At 35.9% G+C, this 25,091-nt stretch overlaps 1 protein-coding gene and 1 long non-coding RNA gene across 7 annotated transcripts in view; both read right to left on the bottom strand.

Annotated features, from left to right (window-relative positions):
* LOC125263495 (carcinoembryonic antigen-related cell adhesion molecule 1-like) overlaps window positions 1–11,405 on the bottom strand; it is a 174,655-nt gene extending 163,250 nt beyond the window's left edge. For 2 of the 6 annotated variants that reach the window (XR_007183825.1, XM_048182491.1), the window contains exons 1-3: window positions 11,218–11,386; window positions 9,338–9,541; window positions 6,112–6,438 (exon numbers count right to left, since the gene is read on the bottom strand). Coding sequence is in view for 4 of the 6 variants with exons in the window: in XM_048182491.1 (XP_048038448.1) it covers window positions 6,112–6,438; window positions 9,338–9,541; window positions 11,218–11,374 (688 nt within the window). In the remaining 2 variants the exon portion in view is untranslated. Of the gene's footprint in view, window positions 1–6,111; window positions 6,439–9,337; window positions 9,542–10,484; window positions 10,641–11,217 lie in introns of those variants that run through there. The other 4 variants (XR_007183826.1, XM_048182495.1, XM_048182494.1 and 1 more) reach the window with 3 other exon arrangements.
* A 1,016-nt stretch (window positions 11,406–12,421) lies between these two features.
* LOC125263501 lies at window positions 12,422–23,127 on the bottom strand. Its single transcript, XR_007183831.1, has 2 exons — window positions 22,821–23,127; window positions 12,422–12,607 (listed from the first exon to the last, which is right to left on the bottom strand). It is a non-coding gene; the product is annotated as an uncharacterized LOC125263501 (long non-coding RNA).
* Between the last annotated feature and the right edge of the window lie 1,964 nt (window positions 23,128–25,091).

The raw sequence follows: 25,091 nt of genomic DNA, 5'->3' as shown, positions 1-25,091 counted from the left end.
AAATGTATTGCATTTGGGAAGAAAAGGTTCAGCACCTAAGGCTCTGTCGCTATTGCCTCAATGGTGTTCAGTGTCTTTGGGTGGATTAGGACTGTTTGTGATTTAGTCTTACCCACGTAGAAGGCAACGTTCTCAGGACCTTACGCAATGTTCCCTAAAAGTTCTCAAAAGGTGATGAAATTTCTGAACCTTTACAGAACATTCGGGACGTTCCTAAAACGTCCTCTTTTGGTAATGAAAGTGCTGCAGTTCAAGGTTCCTTATATGACTTTAGGGGGACGTTCCATTTTGGTTATTTTATGGTCAAAAAAAGAACGTTACAAAGAGGACATTTGGGACATTAACAGAACGTTCCCACACGGTCCTCTGTTGATCATTTAATAACGTTCCCGATATGAGTTTAGGGGAACTTTCCATTTTGGTTATTTTATGGTCATGCAAGAACGTTACAAAGAGGACATTTGGGAAGTTATCAAAACCTATAGTAATAGTACCCTCAACATTCCCAGAATGTCCTGAATGTTCCCTGAAGGTCCACCAAATAACGTTCCCCAAACCTTAAAAGAACTCCACATCGTGACCGTCTCTGAACGTTCTGGGAACGTTACTAGGTGACAGGTTGTCCTGCTAAAAATTTTACGTTCCCAGAACATTCTCGTTATTCTGTAGTAACGTTCCCAGAATGTTTAGAGACGGTCACGATGTGGAGTTCTTTTAAGGTTTGGGGAACGTTATTTGGTGGATCTTCAGGGAACATTCAGGACATTCTGGGAATGTTTAGGGGACTATCACTATAGGACGATCTGATAACTTCCCAAACGTCCTCTTTGTAACGTTCTTGCGCGACCATAAAATAACCAAAATAGAACGTTCCCCTAAACTCATATCAAGAACGTTATTAGATGACCAACAGAAGACCATGTAGCAACGTTCAGTTTAATGTCCTAAATATCCTCATTGTAACGTTCTTATGTGACCATAAAATAAACCAAATTGGAACGTCCCCCTAAAGTCATATAAGGAACCTTGAACTGCAGCACTTTCATTACCAAAAGAGGACGTTTTATGTCCCAAATGTTCTGTAAAATTTCATAATTTTCATCACTTTTAGACAAAGTTGCACAAGAACTTCGCCTTCTGTGTGTGCGTTTTATAGAAAATAATAAAGTTTGAAGTCACCTTTATAGAGGAGAGCGTTTGCTTTAGATGGGCTCTTGATTTTTGCTATTTAATTATTACATTTTCTTTGGCTGCTTTAACTTTTCAAAACACGTTTGTTATAGCAAAAGATGCAGGAGAAAGTCTGATCAAATGAATTTGGTTGTTTAGTGCTGATGATTCACTGGTCTTCTCCAGAGTCTAAACTATGAGTGTGTTAAATGTCAGTTTTGCATCAACTTTTTTTCCCTCCTTTTTATTATTATTATTATTTTTTTTTAAATATTTTATACAGAGTTTTGAGCAGTGTCTTTCAGACTCACACAGACATCATGAATCAGCGTATGATCCTCAACAATGGTGACACTAAAAAAATCTTTTTTTGTGACTTAAGTAGCTTGTTTTGTGATGTTCAGAGTTAATCTGTTTATCTGAAAATTTTGTCACTATTGTTGAGGATCATACGCAGAATCTTGATGTCTGTGTGAATCTACATGATGCTGTCTGAATAATTTCTGCATAAGGATAAAAACTTTCAAAGAAGTACAGGATCTTATGCATTATCATATGTTTACATAAAAGAAAACACAATATTTGAAGATCAGTGAATAAGGTCACTGTATAATGATCAAATCAACAACAATGACTAAGCATCCAAACCCAATTAATCATATTTATTTTCTCACAATGTTTCATAGTAACAAATGCTTTAGAAAAACACAGTTACAACAAATGGAGAAAAAATAATGTCAAATTGTCAAGGGTCAGGAGCCCAACTAAAGCAAGCGCTTACCTCCGTAACGGTGATATCTATAAATTTTGATAAAACATCAACACCTCATTAAGAAGATTTGTATGAAAGAAACACAGTCAGAGTGGTTTGTAATAAGTGAAGATGCAGATATCTAGAGAGATCTGGGGCCGTATTCACAAAACATCTTAAGGCTAAAAGTAGCTCCTAAATTGCTGATTTAGGAGAAACTCTTAAAAATAATGGGCGTGTCAGTCCTAATTTTAGGACTCCTAAATTTTTGCTCTAAGAGTATTTCACAAAGCATTTTAGTGCTAAAACTAGCTCCTAAATCTGTGAAACATTAGGAGTAGTCAAGAGGACTCCTAAGTCACTAAGACCAAATCACAAACAGTCCTAATCCACCCAAAGACACTGTACACCATTGAGGCAATAGTGATGGAGCCTTGGGTGCTGAACCTTTTCTTCATAAATGCAATAAAAAAAATTTGATTTATAGATTTGAATCTATGATGAGACGCCAAAAATTAATCTTTAACAAATAAATAAATATTGTCTGATTACCTGTGGCAGTGGTTTTCATGGGTTCATACTTACAAATAATTTAATAGAGTAAAAAAAATATATATATATATATATATATATATATATATATATATAATATATATATATAATCTCATCTGTGTATTTATTCCTCTTCTCGTGCTGATTAGAAAGACCGTTTGAATGTGTTTCTCCCAAACTTTGTTTATAAAACATAATTTGTCGGTTGAATTCTGCATTCTCTTGAGATGCAGACAACCAAGAGGTGGACAATTAACTGTATAGTTTAATTAGTGACACTTAGCCTACATTTTAAAACCTTTATGGCAAAAATATGTCAACATTTTATTTTGACTGTGGGAACATTTTTATTAAAAAAACATATATTTGAATAGGGCAACATTTGTATTTTTAAACCTTTATTTTAATATGGAAACATGACACCTCATTCTACAATGTTTCTATGATTAAATCGCTGACTCCTCCCCATCAGCCAATCACTGTGTGTATAGTCCATAGCAACGAGGTCAACCCCGCCCTTACTCTTAGCTTAAGACTTCAGTCTATTCCTTAGTAAAAGTTGGTCTCAGCAGCTTTGTGAATAGCTTTTAAGAGAAAACTCTTAGCTAAGAACTTTTACTGCTATTTAGGAGAACTCTTAGTGGTAAGATAAAATGTTTTGTGAATACAGCCCCTGTTATTGTTTAATGTTGTTTGTGTTATCTGAGTTTTATGTGTCACCATTGTGCTGAAGGGTAGCTCCTGTGCTTCAGTCAGTGATGATCCAGAAACACTGATGTTCTGCTGCATGTTGCTTTATTTAAAGACAGTAACTGTGTAGTTACTGATGCAGTGATACAGCAGTTACATTTAGCTCATGTGTGTGTTTTTGTCAGTTAATGACTTAATGCAAGAGATTTGCAATTTAAAGAAAAGGTTTCATAATATTAATCCAGGAAATACCTGTAAAGAGGTTTAAGTGAAAATAGTTTTTGTTTGAACAGCCACTTTTATTAGTCAAGTTTTTGACAAGGGCAGCGGGGACGTTCTGAGAACATTTCCAAATAAAGTATGGTTCCCTAAACGTTCAGAGAATGTCTTGAATGTTCCCTGAAGGTCCACCAAATAACGTCCCCCAAACCTTAAAAGAACTCCACATCGTGACCGTCTGTGAACATAATGGGAACGTTACTCAACACCAGTGGGGACGTTCTGACAATGTTCTGGGAACGTAAAATTTCTAGCGGGGTAGTGACTTAGGAGTCCTCTTGACTACTCCTAATGTTTCACAGATTTAGGAGCTAGTTTTAACGCTAAAATGCTTTGTGAAATACTCTTAGAGCAAAAATTTAGGAGTCCTAAAATTAGGACTGACACGCCCATTATTTTTAAGAGTTTCTCCTAAATCAGCAAGTTAGGAGCTACTTTTAGCCTTAAGATGTTTTGTGAATACGGCCCCTGCTTTACATGACTGCCCCAGTACATTATTTTTTTAAAAAACTTGAGACCGTTTATCATAGTGCTTTACGTTTTATTACTAGCTATCAAGCACATCATTGCACTATATATCATAAGGCTGAGTTGCCATCTTTGTACTTTTAATTGGTATTGTTTTATTTATAAGTCTATCTGTGGTCTAGCTCCATCTTACTTGTCTCAACTTTACAAACACAAATGTTTGTTACAATCTTCGATCAAACAATTTGTTATATCTTAAAGTTCCTCGAGTTTGAACAGAGCTAGATAAAAGAGGCTTTAAAGTACAGATGAAATCAAAAGCAACCCTATATACTATAAGTGCATATTACTAGTCTTGTGGTGAACAATTAATTCGTCCAAGTTAAAACACAGAAAAAAAATTGTTTGTTGCGGTAATCTCTAATCAAAATCTGAAAAGTTACTTCTGGTCTGGAATGGCGTTCCTTCTCTGATAACATCAGTTTGACAGCTTGGGTTGAAAACGTGTAAACCACTCCTCTGCAACCGTTCATCTGCTATGAGTGAGAGATGGGCAGGAGGAGCGCTAAAGTAAACTCTGCCCTCTATTCAATATTCTGTTTCACTTGGAAATACGTCACAACACATGGAGAAAAGTCGTTTGCAACTTCTGGTTCACGTGGACTTTAAATATAATGCTTCTACTGTTTGGAATACCTTACAAAATGTCTTAAAGCTGACTGTGCTTCCATCACTAAATGAGTTGTGATCCTTGATTGTATTTATTTATTTATTTATTTATTTATTGTCTTGATGTGTATTTGTATGTCTATGTTATTGCTGCTGCTTTCTTGACCAGGTCTCTCTTTTAAAAGAGATTTTAATCTCAATGAGTTTTTAACTTGGTTAAATAAAGAAATGAATGAAAAAAAAAATGAATGTTTCAAAGACATTAAGTATTTACTGCATTAATATAGAATAAGACCCTGTTTAAATCTGGAATTAAGATGCATTTTGGTCAATGCAAGTGGATGAAGCTAAATACAGGTGTAAACGGGGTTGTTACAGTCCTATATTTCTCACCCATGTCTTTTCTTCTGTCTTTCTCTCTCTCTCTCATTTTAATATTTGTAGGTGATGCACTGAGTGGTTGCCTTGGCTGTCAATCATTCAGGATGAGTGGGTTGAATGCGCTGATGTGAAGGAGTTGTTCTCAAACCGTTTCGCTGTTGAACGCCCGAGGATGTTATGTGTTCACCAAAGGATTTTGTGAGACTGTGGTGGGTGTACCTTGGTTCCTCTAAGGGGGTCCTGTGGCATGCGCCTCTGGAGGAATTTTTTTACATTTTAAATTTAAATGCATGAATCTGGTGCATTCTGAGAGCAAACTTAAATGACTAAATCAATGAAGAAATTTGTTCTCTTGTAAACAAATTTGTGCTCTAATAGTAATTTATGTATTGGTGATGGTAATGCAGCAACGACACAGTCACACAACATATAGAAGGCTAAATGATAGTTCATATGTGGTCAAACATGTAGAGTATACATTTAAACCATTAAAAATATGTAGCAAAAGAGGTTTTATTCTTTTCTTTTATTTGGCACAGTCCAGTTCCCTGTGTCCTCCCCAGTTCCTAAATACTGTTGCTGTTTTCTTTTTTCTTTCTTTCTTTCTTTCTGGCTTGTAAATGAATATTGTTTATTATATTTTCCTTGAAAATAACGTATCTTAGCCTGTTTAAAAATAAACATAAGCTTACTGGTAATTGCTTCACAGTCTCCTGCTTCTGTCATATGTTTTCAGTGTTTATGGTGATAATTGTCAAAACTGGCCTAAATGTTCCTCTTCTTACTCCCTAGACATTTAATAGCCAAAGAAGGGTTGTAACAGTGGTCTAAAACATTTGGGGTTTGTCCACTTTTGACTACATTCAGAGGTAGTCGAAAACGCAATCGACCGGATTGCTTTCATAGTGTAAAAGCTCATATGGTCGAATGTGATCGAACAGCCACTAAAGACCGTCTACTGACCTAATGCGTAAATATTAATACCAGGTGTAAACGGGAAATCGCCTGCTTGTCATCTGATCGACCAAAACGCATCTTAATATCAGGTGTAAACAGGGCCTAGAGATAAGAACAACTCTGAATGTTACTGCAGAAAAATCTAACAATGATGTCATTTAAACCTGTTTTTAAACATTCATTAAATGACTCACCACGGACAGAAACATTGTAGATCTTTTCTCTGATGAAGTTGTTGATGTGTTTTAGTGTATATTCTCCAGAGTCTGTGTTTGTGATGTTCATGATGGTCAGAGATCCAGTCTGATGATCCAGCTTCAGTCTGTCTCTGAATCTCTCATCACCATTTTTACACTGAACATCTGTACAGTTGTCACTGTGATCTCCATCGATTTCAGCTATGCGAGTTTTATTAAAATACCATTTAAAAACCTCTTGTTCATGTTTGTGAACATAAGTGTATAGTGTGACTGGATCTCCCTCCGTCACTGACACATCAACAATATCATCATCAGAAATACCTGAAAAAGAAATTAATAGTCAATCATGAGCCAAACAAAACTAAACAACAGGACAGTGCTGAGAAATGTTTTTTACCGGATCATAAAGAATTGTGAGTAGAGAAATCTGTCTGTCTTTATAATGTAAAATTCAAACAAACAGCAGAAGAACATCACTGATTCACACATTCACTCATCAGATAAACATACATGACTCTCATGAATGATTCTGAACATTTTAATGAACATCATATGAGACACACACACACACACACACACACACACAGAAACTATTTTAATCACAAAGCATTGCTTTTATTTTTAGTAGGGTACAACGAGGCTAAAGGCTCCAGGGGAGAAGAGGCACCTTTGATTTTATTTTCCCCTCAACCAGCGATTTCCAAAGTGTGGTATGCACACCCCCAGGGGTACGCGAGCTGCCACTAGGGGGTGCGCGAGAGGAAAAATGTAATGGCGGTCTGTTTTTTTAAGTGGGATTTTTCCATACAATAAAAAAAAAAACATGAACAGTAAACATTTCCTTTGTAATCGCTTTTATTTTAAATAAAAAACTATAATTTATTAGTTTTTGATAGAAACGTAGAAGACGACAGCTGCTGTCTTCTTCTACGCACTGCTCTTCTTTTATGCACTGCAGGCTAGACATGCGTGCCAACTCATTTAATTCATTCCATATATATATTATAAATATGCTTAACTGGCTGAAATCAGGGAAACTGTCAAGTGGGACGTCTTATGATAAAGTTGTTAGTCACGAAGGAGGAGAGGGATATTGGGTATAGCCTATTGCTGCAATGTTTCTTTTACGCGGCTGAAAATAACCGTGCTTTCTGTTACTGAGCCTGTGTCTGTCACTCGTCCTCTTAAAAGTGGAAGCTTGTGCGTAGCTTTGTTGCAGTATATTGAAACTTTTTTGATGTTGTTATTGTCATGCGTGTTCTGGTTATTTGTGCATGATTAAACATGAGTCTTTATATGGCAATAAAACAAAGCTTTGTTGCGTTTTTTTTTTTTTTTAAATGGTGATTGGGGGGGCGCCAACCCGGTTGGGACATAGAAGGGGGTGCGCAGGAAAAAAAGTTTGGGAACCGCTGCTCTAAACCACTAGATGCCACAAAAACTTTCCAAAACATCTGCTTTTTATGATTCATTTTGTGAAACTTGTCTGATTCTTGATGCGTTTGCGGGCTGCAGCGCAAAGTTTATTCTGCGCTAATTTGATCTAATATTTGATGTTTTATTATAATGTGGCAGATTTAAGTAGCAAATGAGAATCTCTAAAATTATTGAATATATTTTAAATCAATTGTCTTATTTATTATTTTAAGCTAATTAAAGCAACAGTTTTTCAATAACAGAAGAATGTGTAAAAGTATGGTATTAGGGGTAAAAAGAAAAATGCCCATGCTGTTGGGACGAAAGACACAATAATTAACATGATAATAAACAGCTGGCTGACTTTCCCATTTATTGACATGACAAGGTTAGATTCAGATAGTATATCATATATTAAGTTGGGTGTCCGCTTTAGAGATAATCATCACCATATTTATACTGAAAATAATATTTATAATATTCATATAATAAAATATTATTTATTGTTATTTATTGCTTCCATTACTAAATGAGTTTAAGTTACTTTTAACAGATTGTGTGTTTTATCCTTTGGTAAATTGCTGCTGTGATCCTTGATTGTATTTATTTATTTATTTTTTGTCTTGATGTGTATTTGTATGTCTATGTTATTGCTGCTGCTTTCTTGGCCAGGTCTCTCTTTTAAAAGAGATTTTAATCTCAATGAGTTTTTAACTTGGTTAAATAAAGAAATGAATAAAAAAATGAATGTTTCAAAGACATTAAGTATTTACTGCATTAATATAGAATAAGGCCCTGTTTACATCTGGAATTAAGATGCATTTTGGTCGATGCAAGTGGATGAAGCTAAATACAGGTGTAAACGGGGTTGTTATAGTCCTATATTTCTCTCCCATGTCTTTTCTTCTGTCTTTCTCAGAGGATTTTGTTAAACTGTGGTGGGTGTACATTGGTTCCTCTAAGGGGGTCCTGTGGCATGCGCCTCTGGAGGAATTTTTTTACATTTTAAATTTAAATGCATAAATCTGGTGCATTCTGAGAGCAAACTTAAGTGACTAGATCAATGAAGAAATTTGTTCTCTTGTAAACAAATTTGTGCTCTAATTTAAGTAATTTATTTATTGGTGATGGTAATGCAGCAACGACACAGTCAGACAACATATAGAAGGCTAAATGATAGTTCATAAGTGGTCAAACATGTAGAGTATACATTTAAACCATTAAAAATATGTAGCAAAAGAGGTTTTATTCTTTTCTTTTATTTGGCACAGTCCAGTTCCCTGTGTCCTCCCCAGTTCCTAAATACTGTTGCTGTTTTCTTTTTTCTTTCTTTCTTTCTTTCTGGCTTGTAAATTAATATTGTTTATTATATTTTCCTTGAAAAATACGTATCTTAGCCTGTTTAAAAATAAACATAAGCTTACTGGTAATTGCTTCACAGTCTCCTGCTTCTCTCATATGTTTTCAGTGTTTTATGGTGATGATTGTCAAAACTGGCCTAAGTGTTTCTCTTCTTACTCTCTAGACATTTAATACCCAAAGAAGGGTTGTAACAGTGGTCTAAAACATTTGGGGTTTGTCCACTTTTGACTACATTCAGAGGTAGTCGAAAACGCAATCGACTGGATTGCTTTCATAGTGTAAAAGCTCATATGGTCGAATGTGATCGAACAGCCACTAAAGACCGTCTACTGACCTAATGCGTAAATATTAATACCAGGTGTAAACGGGAAATCGCCTGCTTGTCATCTGATCGACCAAAACGCATCTTAATATCAGGTGTAACATTCATTAAATGACTCACCACGGACAGTAACATTGTAGATCTTTTCTCTGATGAAGTTGTTGATGTGTTTTAGTGTATATTCTCCAGAGTCTGTGTTTGTGATGTTCATGATGGTCAGAGATCCAGTCTGATGATCCAGCTTCAGTCTGTCTCTGAATCTCTCATCACCATCTTTACACTGAACATCTGTACAGATATAACTGTGATCTCCATTGATTTCAGCTGTTGGGACGAAAGACACAATAATTAACATGATAATAAACTGACTTTTCCATTTATTGACATGACAAGGTTAGATTCAGATGGTAAATCATATATTAAGTTGGTGTTGTGTTCTATGAATAATTGTGATACTAAGTGTGGTCGCTAGAGGGCAGTAAAACCTAATAAGAAACATAGAAAGGTGATGAAGACAGTTGAGTTGTTGATTTGCTATGGCAATGTTACTGATGCTTCCTACATTAAAGACGACCGTTTGGAGTTAGCTTTTGTTTTCATTCTTTTTTATACATCTTACAACATCACAGTTGGGTGTCCACTTTAGAGATAATACGCAGTACCGGCTCTTCTCACATGTTGCCGGTACTCTGATTGCCCACACAGGAACGTAGAATCATCTGGCTATTAATTAATTATATACATCGCGCGTTCTGAGCTTCCATAAGCTGTACGAACTGAATGGATCAATTGTCTGCGCAAAACGACTGTGACTGAAGCCCAACTGTTTAATTTTGCATGAGTGGCGCGCCTCGCTTTAGGCGCACCAGCGCGCTCCAAAAGTGTTAAGATTTGCAGCCGTTCCTATGAGACGCTGAATGAGAAAATGTGCCACCCATTTGAATTCTATTGAGGATAGTAAGACGTTAAAGTCGAACATGATCTAAAACAGCCATTAAAATGACTGATGAAAAGAGGGGAAATATCATCCCGCAAGCTTTTTAAACTCACGATGACCACATTTACTAGAATTTATCACATTCTGTTTTATTTATTGTGGCAAATTTTGACTAGTTGTAGAATTGATAATAGATAATCTGTTAAGGGAATAGATTTTTTTCACTAAAGATTTATATTACAGCTGTGGCATGTTGTAGCTATAGTTTCTAACTGTTTTGCTGTTTTCATAACACATGCTATAAAAAAAAGAAAGAGAAAATGGTCTTACCTGTAATTATATCCTTATTGTATCAAATGCTAGTTAACAGACTGGTAAAGTTGGTTTTATATTCGCACATTCGGACTTCTGATAAATTCAGACTTTCCAGTAAATGTGCAATAATTTAATGTTTGCAAATTTTAAGCAGCGACATGATATTGACAACCAACGATTGTGAACTTACAACATTTTTCACAGTCGATCAAAATAGGCAAGTAGCTATTGTTTTAATGGCATATTTACTTGTGAATGTCCAATGTAGTGTGATTAACAAGGCTATTGAATACGGATGTCCGAATGTGCGAAAATAAAACCAACTTTACCCAAGTAGTTTAACAGTTACAAGAACTGTTATTTTAAGGCAGAGTAGGCTACAAGTTAGAAAGAGCTTTAAAATATGGACCTTCTTGAATTTGACTATGAACATGAATATTTGATGTACTGTAGGGCTATTTTATTATATCTGCAAGTGCTAGCTACAGCCATGGGAGGTCTCTGACTAAATACTGATACCTAGAGGTCAAAAGCAATAGCAAAAGTAATAGGTCATTATTATTAAAATGCAGACAAAGATTTTGGATAGCTAGTTTGACTTCTTTTGTGCGGTAGGGACCCAACCTCATATTCTTTCATAGGGCCCAAATTTGCTAACGTTAGCGGCGCCCCTGCTTACAATGGTCGAGCCAAAATATCAAACTGTAGCAAAGCGATAAGAGCTGAAATCAAACTGCTCAACTATTACCTGGGTTGAGTACAAACAATAACACCGAGACCAAAATTATTGGAAACCTCATTTTCACATAAACACAATTAAATAATAATAAAAAAAATAATCCAGATCCTAGGGTTTCGGTTTGACACCAGAAAGAAAAAGTAAAGTTGGTTTTATATTCGCACATTCGGACTACATTGGACATTCAGTGGACATTCACAAGTAAATATGCCATTAAAACAATACTTGCCTATTTTGATTGATTGTGAAAAATTTTGTAAGTTTATTGCACATTTATTGGAAAGTCTGAATTTATCAGAAGTCCGAATGTGCGAATATAAAACCAACTTTACCCAAATACAGAAGGAGGGTCAGGAGCATGCGCCGAAAAGACGGCGAAACAACGGTTACTTAGAGGTTTGTTTAATATTCTCTTTTTTCAAACAAGAACGGTCAAATGTCATCAAATAATTACTTACAAAGTGAATTTGTAGAGTGAACGTCCTAATTACGGCTCACAGGATTCAAACACCTGTCAGTGTAGTTTGGTGTTTCAGCGATTGTAAGTGTCTGCTGTTTTAACGTTACTTATTTTAACTGTATAAGTTACTGAAACAGTATATTACATATTGGCAACTGGTAATGTTTTATATGTTGCGTGGTGTCTCAGGTTGATGAAAGATGTCAGTGTTTCTCTCTTGTGGCATTCTAGTACAGTGCTGAGGTCCGATTTATTGGTGACAAAGCCAGACACAGTGTTTTTTGAAATGTTCAGCACTTTAAAACAATCAGGGAGCCACTGAAGTGCACATACAATATATGATATAAGAAGAATCTGTTTTCACATTTATAGGCTACTTTTTTTTTTTTTTTTTAGGTCCTCTATTTCCTGTGCATAATGACAGAGGCAGACCAGACCAGAAATACTCTAGGAGAGCTTATAATATATAAAGTTCAAAAGTCTATTCAAATGCACAATGTTCTCCCTAGTCCTTCCTTACAGACTACCTTCCTAAATCTTTTGGAACAGAATGGCTCCCTGATTATTTTAAAGTGCTGAACATCTCAAAAAACACTGTGTCTGGCTTCGCGAGGCAATCGGACCTCAGCACTGTACTAGAATGCCACAAGAGAGAAACACTTTCATTGTTTGATAAGAATGACAATAAGAGATGTTTTGGTTGCTTTTATAGAACTGAAGATTATTATTACAATTTGTTGTCTTTTCATTGTAGGTCTGATGATAAAAGAAAGAAAGAAAAAGGGCCACATCTTCTGGTTTGGCAGGTGGAAGATTTGTCAGAGGATGTACCACTTACCACACGTACCACCTACCTAAGCATTGATGCAGACCATGTACACCCTTTCATGGAAACGGTACTCCCTGGTGGCTGTGGCCTCTTTCAGCCGGATAATGCTCCTGCAACAAAACAAAAATGGTTCAGGAATGGTTTGAGGAGCACAAAGAGTTTGAGGTGTGTAGAGATATATATATATATATATATATATATATATATATATATATATATATATATGAATATATATATATATATATATATATATGAATGATTCCACCAAAACAGCTTATCTTTGTAAAATGGCACATCTTTTTACATTAAAGAGATAGTTCACCCAAAAATGAAAATTGTCATCATTTACTCACCCTCATGTTGTTCCAAACCTTTATAAATTTCTTTCTTCTGTTGAACACAAAGGAAGATATTTTGAGGAATGTGTTAAACTGAACAGTTTTGGGGCACCATTGACTTCCATAGTAGTTTTTTTTCCTGCTATGGAAGTCAATGGTGCCCCAGAGTGGCCTGGTTACAAACTTTAATCAAAATTGTGCTCAACAGAAGAAAGAAATTTATACAAGTTTGGAACAACATGAGGGTGAGTAAATGATGACAGAATTTTCATTTTTGGGTGAACTGCGTAATATCTTTGCTCCTGCTGCACCCATGGTATGGCAGCAAAGTTCCTTGAATATTACGCCGAAATGAGAGTATAGTTCCTAGCTATATCGGCCTAGAAAATGCAACTTTTCATTTTCCGTCAGTCTTAGTTCACGATGTAACTACAGAAGAGTCAAGTTTTAAATAGGAAAATTATCGAAACTCTTTGGTCATTTTTGAGCGAGATGCTAACGGTCTAATCAGATTCGATGAACTATGCTAAGCTATGCTAAAAATGCTACTGCCAGACCCGGAGATCGGCTGAATGGATTCGAAAATGGTAAAACTCAACTGTTTAACTCTAGGGGAGTTGGAAAATGAGCCTATTTTCAAAAAAAGTGTTCCTTTAAGTAAAACTTAATTGTGGTAACCATTATGAATAAAAATGAATGAATGCATTTTAATAGAACTTAAAGGGTTCACCTAAAAATGGAAATTCTGTCATTAATTATTGGCCTCATGTTGTTCCAAATCCATAAGACCTTTGTTCATTTTTGGAACACAAATTAAGATATTTTTGATTAAATCTGAGAGGTATATGACTCCTCCATAGACGGCGATTAAATTACCTCTTTCAAGGTCCAGAAAGGTACTAAAGACATTGTTAAAACATTCAACGTGACTGCAGTGGTTCAGTTTTAAAGGGTTAGTTCACCCAAAAATGAAAATAATGTCATTTATTACTTATCCTCATGTCTTTCTACACCCATAAGACCTTCATTCATCTTCAGAACACAAATTAAGATATTTTAGTTGAAATCCGATGGCTCAGTGAGGCCTGCATAGACAGCAATGGTACTTCCTTTCTCAAGATCTAAGGTACTTAAAACATATTTAAATCAGTTCATGTGAGTACAGTTGTTCTACCTTAATATTATAAAGTGACAAGAATTTGTGTGTGTGTGTGTGTGCCAAAAAAAAAAAAAACCCGACTTTTTAACAATATCTAGTGATGGCCAATTTCAAAACACTGCTTCTTGATGCTTTGGACCTTTATGAATCAAATCAGTGGTTTGAAGCGCCAAAGTCACATGATTTTAGCAGTTTAACGGTTTGATATGCGATCTGAATCACTAATTTGACTCAAAAGATTCATAACGCTCCGAAACAGTGTTTTGAAATCAGCCATCACTAGATATTATGTTATTTTGTTTTGCAAAAAATATTCTTGTCGCTTTTAATAAGGTTGAACCACTGTAGTCACATGAACTGATTTAGATGTGTTCTTAGTACCTTTATGGATCTTGAGAGAGGAAATGTCATTACTCCCTATGTAGGCCTCACAGAGCCGTCGGATTGGATCTTAATTTGTGATCTAAAGATGAACGAAGGTCTTACGTGTGTGGAACGGTATGAGGGTGAGTAATAAATTACATTATTTTAATTTTTGAGTGAACTAACCCTTTAATGTTATGAAGCGACAATAATACTTTGTGCAAAAACAAAAATAATGACTTAATTCAACCATTTCTTCTCTTCCCTGTCATTCTCATACACTGTTTACATTGTGAACACATTTCAGTGCTTCCGTGTTCTACTTCAGGACGGCAACTCATTATTGGCCAGCTCCTGCATCAGCATCACATGCATGTGTCGTACTGCTCATGTGTACAGCATCAGCCAATACTGAGGAGAATGGCATGGAAGAGAAGAAATTGTTGAATAAAGTTATTATTTTTGTTTGTTTTTTGTGCACACTACAACCGGCAGTGGAAGTCTGTTTTTTGACAGGAAAATAAAACAGAATATAATTTACATGTAGCATGTCAATTCTACATGGTATGACAGACTCTCTCTCTCACTTGTGTATGTGAGAAACACTAAGTGACAGTGAGTCGTGCGCATTCACAGAGTTTACGGTACGTCAAATATTCTGTGCATCCATTGAGATTAATTGAAATAGTGCAGAGCAAAACTTTCAAGCACTCAGTGTTCAAGACAAAGCAAGTGAAAATATATCTGTGCTGAACTTATACTGGACTTAGCATCTATTTCAAACACTGGCCAGTGAAATGTAATTTATTAACCAATGGCTGATGATAGACATTTAGTCTCCTAGCATTAAAGTTTAATCGCATATTTACATTGTAGTCATGGGTTGCATAGAAAGAAAGTGAATGTTATCTCAACAGTATGGTCACTTTTTTTTTTCTTGATGTCTTTTATTTTAAGGTGTTCTCCCAAATGAAGTGGATTTTCCTTTTAATCAATGTGAGTGACAATCACTGGATACTTCTGAATATGGAAGTATCAATACTGGACTCAATGTTAGGAAACAATGTCTTGTATGTTGATATGTGGAGGTAAGATGTAGAATTTTTACAAATTGAGTAATGTTACTGTACATGTTTTTTTATCATAGTCTATTGTAGTGTCATATTGTACATATTTTTACTCTTCACTCCAACAGGATTAAGTTCTGCTTGTTTATTGGCCATCATATTGATCTTTAAGGGCTTTCACACTGTCAACATCATGTGAATCATGCCATAGTGATTAGTGCTACAGTGATTCTCACTGAGCTCAGACCAGCTCCTACTGTCAGGTTCAGTACCCCGGTGTGCTCCAGGGTCTTATGACAGATTTTACATTATCATTTTTTCATGCGACCTGTGATCTGTTCAGAACTAAACTGCCAGTGTGAAAGAACACTTAGATGTAATCTAATGTTGAACTAGGCCGGATTATGGAAACATTAGAAATACTCCATTTAACCTTGTAAATAATTGAATGTATTCCACTTATTTACTCAGGAGGTATATGGCTGTGAGGAACAGTCATACCAATGAATTGGGAGGATTCTGGGAATACGGTGGTCTCTGCTCTGCACCACAAAAAGATGCCAGCAGTTGTGGGGCTTTTGTACTACTGGTAAGGCATTACAGAGCTTCATATACACAACTTGTTCCTTTGTGCAACATTTTCTTTTGAATACATAAATGGAATTTTATATGGCATTAAATATTTTTAATTCATCTGTCCAGAATGCTCTTACCCTGACGAGAGGCATCAGTCCAAGCCAGCTGACACAACGCCATGCAGTGGAAATGAGGAAGATTGTGTACCACAAACTCAATCAAAATGCATTATGTTAAAGATTTAGTTCACCCAAAAATAGGGCTGTAACGATATGCGATATGAAACCGAAATCGCGATACGCAGGTCCACGAACCTGTATCGCGATGTGAGAAGGCAGAATCGCGACACACCCCTTCCAACTCCCAGAGTTATCCTTCCTGTCCAGATCCAATGCTACCACATTTTTAAATTACTATAAGTATTAGGGGTGTAACGATTTATCGTAGATGGTGTGTCTCAATCAGCTCTCTAGTTCAGTAAGTGTTTCGGGCACACATTGAATCTTGCAAGCAGGTTTAAACGTTTCTCATGTCAGTCTCTTGCATGGTCGCGTGAGAAAAGTCGTGGCTTTCTTTCACCGCAGTGCACAGCAACAGCTGTGCTCACAGAAAAGCAAAAGACGCTTGCGATGCTTTGCTTTAAGAAGTTCTGTGGGGCCGTTCACATATTGCGTCTTTTCCGCGTGCAAGTCGGTTATTATTTTCAAATGTAGCCGGGCGGCAGGCGCGCTCATAATGGGATCAACGCGGTCGCGAAGCGCATGCAATTCTCAACTTCTCAGAATGCCGCAAGCGCACCGCAGGTCGTGTGACAAGAATCAACCGATCAGCTATGGCCTTTCCGTAACAAAACATCAAAAGCTCAGCCGAACAGCTGATCATAGCTGTTCATGGTGGTTTTTATATCTTATCTCCATCAATATATCTCGTAGTAAAACTAATGCAAGGGCTAGAAATCATTTATCCTTTGCAGAAACATCCTGATCCTCTTGGAGAGCTCAGTTCATGGTTGCATAGCAACGACCGACGCCACAGGAGCGCAAGCGCTTTGGAAAGAAGGAGAAGCGGTGCGGCCGCGCCTTCCACGCGTTTTTAGACGCGATATGTGAACGGCCCCTATTCATAATTCTAAGTTCATGTTAAATGTAACATTTTTTTTCAGTGACAGACAGCCCTATTCAACTGTTAATTTGAATACAGAAGGTTTTTATTAAAATTGTATATTTATTTATTTTATTGAAATGTGATCTTGTATGTACAACAAGGAAAATTATTGAAATTTGTTCATGTTTTTTTAATAAATCTTGTTTGAATTTCAGTTTCATTTTGTTCAAAATATCGTGATACGTATCGTATCGTGAACTCTGTATCGAGATACGTACCGTATCGTGACCTGAGCGTATCGTTACACCCCTACCCAAAAATGAAAATTCTGTCATTAATTACTCGCCCTTATGTCGTTCTGTACCCGTGAGACCATTGTTCATCTTCAGAACACAAATTAAGAAATTTTTGATAAAATCTGAGAGGTTTCAGATTCACAAGAGAGGGTCTGCCTCAGTATCACACACATGCATTGAGATTCGGCGTTCTGATGTATAACCTGGAAGCGCTGCACTGTCTCTACAACTATCTCTGTAATTAATGACAGAAATTTCATTTTTGGGTGAACTAACCCTTTAATATTTGTTGTTGTTTTTTTTCTTCCCTTGAGTGCTTTCCCTACTTTCACTTTCATAATGTCACAGCCCCTGACCCTGTGTTTACAGTTACATCATTGACCCCGTCTCACCATGGCATAAAATTGGAGTCAAGACGCCATTCGTGAGGCCTTCTGTTGTGTTATAGCCTCTATCTGTGTTTTCTAGGGACTACAGTGTAGACCAGGGGTCTCAAACTCAAATTGTCGGGGGGCCGTTTCTGTGATCGACACCTCATAGGAGGGCCATATTATCCTTCAAGCGCAAGAAAGCGCAACATTTCAGAAAATTTACTTTCCTTTGCATTATTTCTCATTTAGCCTACTTCAAATTTCATTAGGCCTACTAAAATATTTTTTATACCTATACTATAAATATCTTATTTACCATACTAAATGTAAACAGCAGTGTCTCTCTCATTGTTACAGAGTGTAATATAATTATATAATACTATTACTAATATAATACTATTAATTGAAATAGTCTGGTGCGACTTCTCACATCCAACAAGATATATGGAATAAAAAATCAGTAATTTAGGAACAAAACCAGCAACACTTGTGGCGTGGAGGGGTCAGAAATAAACAAAAAAACTGGAGCTATATATCAACTTTATTTTGCCAAAAAAATAAAAATCTCTCATTGTTACATACATTATTAGTTTTTAACATCTAGTGGAAGTATTTTCCCTTACTTTATGTTAGCTTAAATAACATTAAAATCTTGCACTGAACAACACTGTACTGAACAAATACAATCCCTGAATACATTTGTACACTCCTCTGTTTCTTGACAGACACCTGCAGCGCTTGTGCTCACACAGCTGGGCCACATTTGTCCAAGATGCCGTTTGAGCATCGGTAACGTTTAATGGCTGCATCGGACGCGTTTCGGTGGTTTAAATCGGCGCTCATGACTTAAAGTCGAGTGCTTTTACTGTAATTTAGGCAAGCGCGCTCATAATAGAAGCGATTGAGAGCGCGGCTCAAGGTTGCATAGCAACGACAGACGCCACTGGGGCGAAAGCGCATTGGAAAGGAGAATGCGGCACGGCCGCTTATGTGACGCGATATGTGAATGCCCCTTAGAACGGCGACTTTTTCTTTGCATATCAGACAGGTAGCAACTAGAGAATAATAATAATAATTTAGCGGGCCGGATTATGTTTTATTTTTGAGATCAGTTGCGGGCCGGGTAGAGGTGGTGGGCGTGCCGTAAATGGCCCGCGGGCCGGCAGTTTGAGACCACTGGTGTAGACCCTGTGAGATTAGATTAGCATGTTCCCAGTTTGTGTAACTGTATGTGTGTCTGTAATCATTCATCTTGCCTATCATGTCCCTTGACAAATTCTCCTCCCCTTCCCAATTTGTTACTCATTTGTAATGTGTAATAACGTTTTTTTGCATATGTGTAAATAGTACATTTTCTTTATTTCTATTTCTTCATTGTAAAATATTTTTCCCTTCTCATGCTATTTTCATACCCTTGCATATTGTAAATAAATCATTTGCTTGTTCAGACTTGTGTCCTTGCCTTGTACACATCACCTGGTTATGACATATGTGTATGTGTCTTCTCCCAAGTTTAATGTTACAACATCAGGGGTCGTAACAGTTGGTTTTGTGTTCCAGGAGTAGCAGAGGGTTACTTAAGTTAAATTGAGTTTGTTGTTCTCTGGGTGCATATAAATTAATTGCAATTTAACCACACAAATGCTCTTGTCTTTTGTATTAACATGCAAACTGTGTAAGCTTGATTACCTTTAGATATGTTACTGAACACCATGTATTATTTTGTACTATGAATTTAAACATCTATAAATGCACAGTCCTTTTAACAATCCTTATTACACTGTCATTTGAAGACATGGAAATACTACTAGAATGACATCTGACATCACACCAGTGAAATAAAATTGATCTCAAATTACACTAAGAAAATCTTTATATTATGATAAATGCTGTTCTTTTTAACCTTTTATTCATCAATGAATCCTGAAAAAGTATCACAGGTTCCAAAAAAAAAAAATATTAAGCAACACAACCGTTTTCAACATTGATAATAATCGAGTATCAAATCAGCATATTAGAATGATATATTAATATGAATTATGTCTTAAAGTATATTAAAATAGAAAACCATCATTTTAAATTGTAATAATATATTATAATATTATTGTTTTTTTCTGTATTTATTATGAAATAAATGCAGCCTTAATGAGCATAAGAGACTTGGTTCAGATTTAGTTGCTAATATCTTGCTACAGAACAAAGACTCGTAAAACTTCCCTCCGTGGGGGCAACTCCTTATTGGCTCAGACACCTCAAGAGAGTGTGACATCTTCACCCCTTATATTCACTGATCACAAGATCAAATCTCTTTTCCTCCTCTTCTTCTCTTTTACTGACAAATGCTGACATCGCTTTAAGAAGCTAGAAGCTTCTAAGGAACCCCAAGCTTGTGCCAGGCCTCGGCCTAGACCTTCCATTCACCAAAGATCCTCTGAATCCAACTGGATCTCTTTCGTCAAGACAATTTCAGCAAAGATTCAACGGAAGCCTCCACAAATTGCATCAGGACAGTTTTAATTCAACTCGGAGAGACATGCAAGTATCAAACTTAGTCTCATTATCGGATACATTGAGTATCCTTACCCCTTTTAAAGAAGGGCCTGTTAAAACTAAACTGATGGTTTGCTCAAGGCTGTTGATCTGCTGAATGTCAAACAATGCTGTAACCTCTTGCTTCCTGTACTCTGCTTTAGCTCTCTCTCTCTCGGTAAACTGTATGCATGTATGTGTGTGAATGTTAGAGTAGTTTAAGTGTTTAGTCTAGTTAATAAAGTCTTGTTCATGTCACACATAAAGTTGTCCGTGTTTTGCGCTCATATACTGGAGTCCCTATTCATGCAGATCCCGACTACAGGCTTTTAGAAGTACTGTACAATAAGATTATTTCCCATAACCTGGAAATTAACATTTCTTAGAATTAATAAACAATTGCGTTCATTGGACAACAGGTTAATTGATTGTAATATTAATTTTATTACATTAAGTTAATTTTATTAACTGATTCAAATATTAATAATTAATTATAACTAGTTATGATTAATTATTCATATTTATTTTGAGCTAATTTGCTACAAGCCATTTGACCTTCAACATTCCATTTATACAATAGAAGTCAAAGGCTTCCATTTCCGTAATCTTGTATAAGTTGTGCTCTCTTTATGTAATGCACACGTTTTCTCCATATAAAATTGAAATGGATTTGATTAATGGCCTTAATAGCTCTATTAGAAATAGAGAGACAAGATGCAGGACAAATACATCTAGAAAGACTTTCCATTTTAGTTAAATAAATCCTTCCAAAAACAGACAAATCCCTTTGCATCCATGCATCAAGCCTGCCTTTGCACTCATTCCATCTATTCCAACATTTTGCTTTTCCATCAAAACCTCGTCCTAAGCAATGTTTATGCCTAAATATTTGACACTCGACTTAATCTGAATATTATATACAGTTTTAAGAGTGCATCCATGTATGGTAATAATTTCACATTTGCCAATATTAAGTTTTAAACCTGAATTTTTTTTTTTTTTTTTTTTAAATCCACTACTAGAACAGAGAACTGTTCGTCTTGCCTGCTCTTTTTTCACGCCTCCTCTCACTGCAGCCGCCTACTCTCGGCTGAACTTCAGGCAAGGCTAGGCGCATCTCAGACAAGCCTATATACTCCCAGGAGAGTTAATTTAACACTGCAGTTTTTGCTGTGTACCTCCTGGTTGAAAAACTGTGCTAATTGGCAATCCAGGTGACTGGAACAAAATACTGAGGAGGACTTTTACTTTCTGAACTTGGACTTTACACCTCTGATATTTGTATACTTTTTGGAGTAAAAAAGGTACAAAAATGTCCCTTTAAATGTACTGCCCCAGCGACAAGCTGTTGTACCCCTAAAGGTACAATTTTAAACCCTTTTTTTCTGTGTGTAAGTACAGATTACAATGTAAGGACGCTTTTTATAAACTTTGTACTCAGAATGTATTATGATAACATTATGAAAACATTCAGCAAATAATAACATTAAAAGCAAGTTCTCAGAATGTTATCCTAAGAACGTTTTTGCTCAACATTACGAGACCATCAGTCAAGTACAAATAATGTGAAATACATGTTTCAAGAACGTTGTTATGAGAACGTTCACACTCAACATTACGAGAACATGTAACTAGTCCACTCTTACTTCCAACAAGGGTGACCAAAACAAACAAACAAAAAAAAACTTTAATGAAATCAGGGAGAAGAAAACTCATATCACAAAAAAAGATCATTTATTTATACAAGTGAATCAATAAATACAACAAAATACATATGAAAAAAGTTCCTTCCCCCTCAAAAAGATATTAATAACCAGCCAACCCTCTCCCAACACAAGCCAGAAAGAGTAAAGTAAATTACACAAACAACCCCAAAATCATATTAAATAAATACAACACTCAAAAAAAAAAAAAAAAAAAAAAAAAATCAAATAATTACACTGCAAGCATAAACCTCATGCAAAAGAATAGTTCGTGTGTTTGAGAGCATCAATCTGATTTAGGGAGAGGTTGCCTGGCAACACGAGGCTGGGAAGTGATACAAACAGAAAAAAAAGAGAGATCGGCTAGCCATTCCAGTTCATAAGGATGGGCTAGCGATCAACTAAACCTAATATAAAAATAAACAAAAACACAGTTAACAATACTCAAAATAATCACACTTTCTTTAATCTCATTAAAAACAATAAAATCCAACCACCTAAATGTTATAAATACCCTCTCCGATTACCTGCACCACAGCCATGAACGGACTAATATCCGATATCAAACGAGGACGGGCTTGACCTTCAACCGCTAAATAATTTACATTTGGCAGAAGCTTTCATCCAAAGCGACTTACATTGCATTATATTATACATTTTTGTATCTGAGTATGTGCAACCCCTGGAAGCGAACCCATGTTCTTGCCATTGGTAGTGCAATGCTCTAACCACTGAGCAACAGGAAAGCTACGATGTGTGCACGTACATTGAAAACCGCTTTATAGAGACAAACATAGATATTCATCATTTACCCTACCTGTTCATTAGTGATGTGACGTTTGACGAGTATGGGGAGGCTGCAGACCTGGAGCCGGTAGATATACGCCCCAAACAGTTTTACCCCCCTGGTGAGACATATCCAGCTGCAGACCCGCAGCACCAGCAGTTTCATAACCGCAGTCATAGAACAGAACTGAGGGGCGGGGCTTAAATAGTCATATTTGCGCTAGGCATACTTAATTTTCTTGTTAAATAGGCTATAAGTTGTTTTTACATGGATTTTGAACGGATCGATGTCTACAGTATTTAACAACAATACTTTTAAATAAAGTCAAATTTCTGTTCATATAGGCCTAATATGCATAAGATATCATGATGTACAATGAGGAGTTTTAATTACCATGTTAATGGATAATACAAACTAGGCTATGTTTTGTTAAGGCATGAACTAATTTGTATAAACTGTGAACAAATACTTTTAGCCATATAATTTTGAAAATATATTAATAAATGTGTAACCATATAGTAAAATATCTCCATTGACTGTATGTGATATTTCCCTATGTTTAGGCCTATGTTGTGAACTTGTGACAAATAGTATAAAGACATGGAGGTATGGGCATTTAATGTCAAAATATAGGCCTACATGTATTTAATCATTGCCAAATTCAATCAAATCCTTGAACAAGTGAAACATGCATTTAAGCCAATGAGACATTTAACAACAGAAGGTGTATACGGTGAGTGTATGATATTTCTGTCGTGATGTGGTGAACAAATTTATATTTATATCAAGTTTTTATCTGCTATAGGCTATTGAATCATTTACATTTTATCATTAAAGATTTTTTTTTTTTTTTTTTTTTTGCATTTGTCAGATATTTATCGTGTTAATATTAAATAAATATTAATTAATAAAATGTATTCATTTTGTTTTCAGGGATGAAAAGCCATATGGGCTTATAATCTTTAAGTGTTTTAACATGATTGTTTTTTGCATGTTTTTATTTTATTATGAGCAGTTTAAATATGTTTTAACCCTATTATTTTAGACATGTTTTTTAAATATCCTATTTGTTTTCATACAGACAAACACGTTTCACTTGTTCAAGGCTTTTTTTTAAATGGTTATTTTTATTTGACATTAAATAGCCCACGTTACATAATATTATTTGTAACAATTTGAACATGAAGGAAATAATACAATCAAATATACTGTCAAATGTTACACATTTATTAATATATGTTTGAATTAATACAAAAACCTTAAATAAATAAATAAAGCTTCTCAAACTCTGTGTCGTTAAGTATTATTTGGAACGTGGAGGAAATAATTTAAAATAAATACAGTGTAGGCCTATAGTTGTAGCCTATATATTCGCAGTATACTGTGTTTGTATCCATTCATTGACATTAAGCATAGGCTGTTTTAAAATTTTGGTCTTTGTAGGGTAGACCAGGTACACTGTTAGACCTTGCTGTAGAAAAACAGCCAAATTCTGACAGTAACAAACCATTTTCCATTAAAACAGTAATATACTGTAGAAAACACTGCATTCTGGGTAATATTTGTCATCTTTGAGAAAATAGCCTACAGGAATATATTGTGAGTTAACATCGCTCAAAGTCGACACTCAGAGGCTGTGTTCAAATCACACCCTATACCCTCATTCACTATTCCCTACATTAGTTCACTAATATAGTCCACTTGACAGAGTGAATGAAAAGAAGTGAGTGAATTCAGACACTGATGAACATCTGATTAGCAGAATCACTGAAGGACAGAGAAACAAGACTGTAAGACGAATGCCGGACTGTCTGGACTGAGAAAGGGCTACTCGTTGAGAAAACAAAGGAAATTAACATTCAAACTCTCTCTTGCAAAATTAGCATCCCCATTTGAGACGTAATCACACTGAGTCGATCACAGCTCAGCAATGCCTTAATCTACATCTCCCTTCCTTCACCCCCTCTTCTCTCTACATGCAAAGATGACCTGAAATTCACCCAAAATCTATATGGTTTAATGTGAACAGTTATCATACAACATTATACATGTTGGTATCATTTGAAATGTCTCGGTGCGACTGGTACAAAGGTCTCATTCCCACAGAAGGTAATAAAGGTTTAAAGATTTTAGAGTTATTTTGCCCCCTGTAGTGGGTGTGTCCACCTTCACCAGGTCTTTCATGCAAATGCACTTCTGTCCCTAAAAGGTGTAAACTACTCAGTCTGGGACCCTGATTAATGCAAATTCCAATTGTGAAGTCATGTTTCCCTTTGAAAGACGTTTCTGTCTTGGTCTGAG

The sequence above is a fragment of the Megalobrama amblycephala genome, linkage group LG2, assembly GCF_018812025.1.
Source record: "Megalobrama amblycephala isolate DHTTF-2021 linkage group LG2, ASM1881202v1, whole genome shotgun sequence".
Lineage (NCBI taxonomy): Eukaryota > Metazoa > Chordata > Actinopteri > Cypriniformes > Xenocyprididae > Megalobrama > Megalobrama amblycephala.
This window is presented reverse-complemented; position numbering and strand designations above follow the sequence as displayed.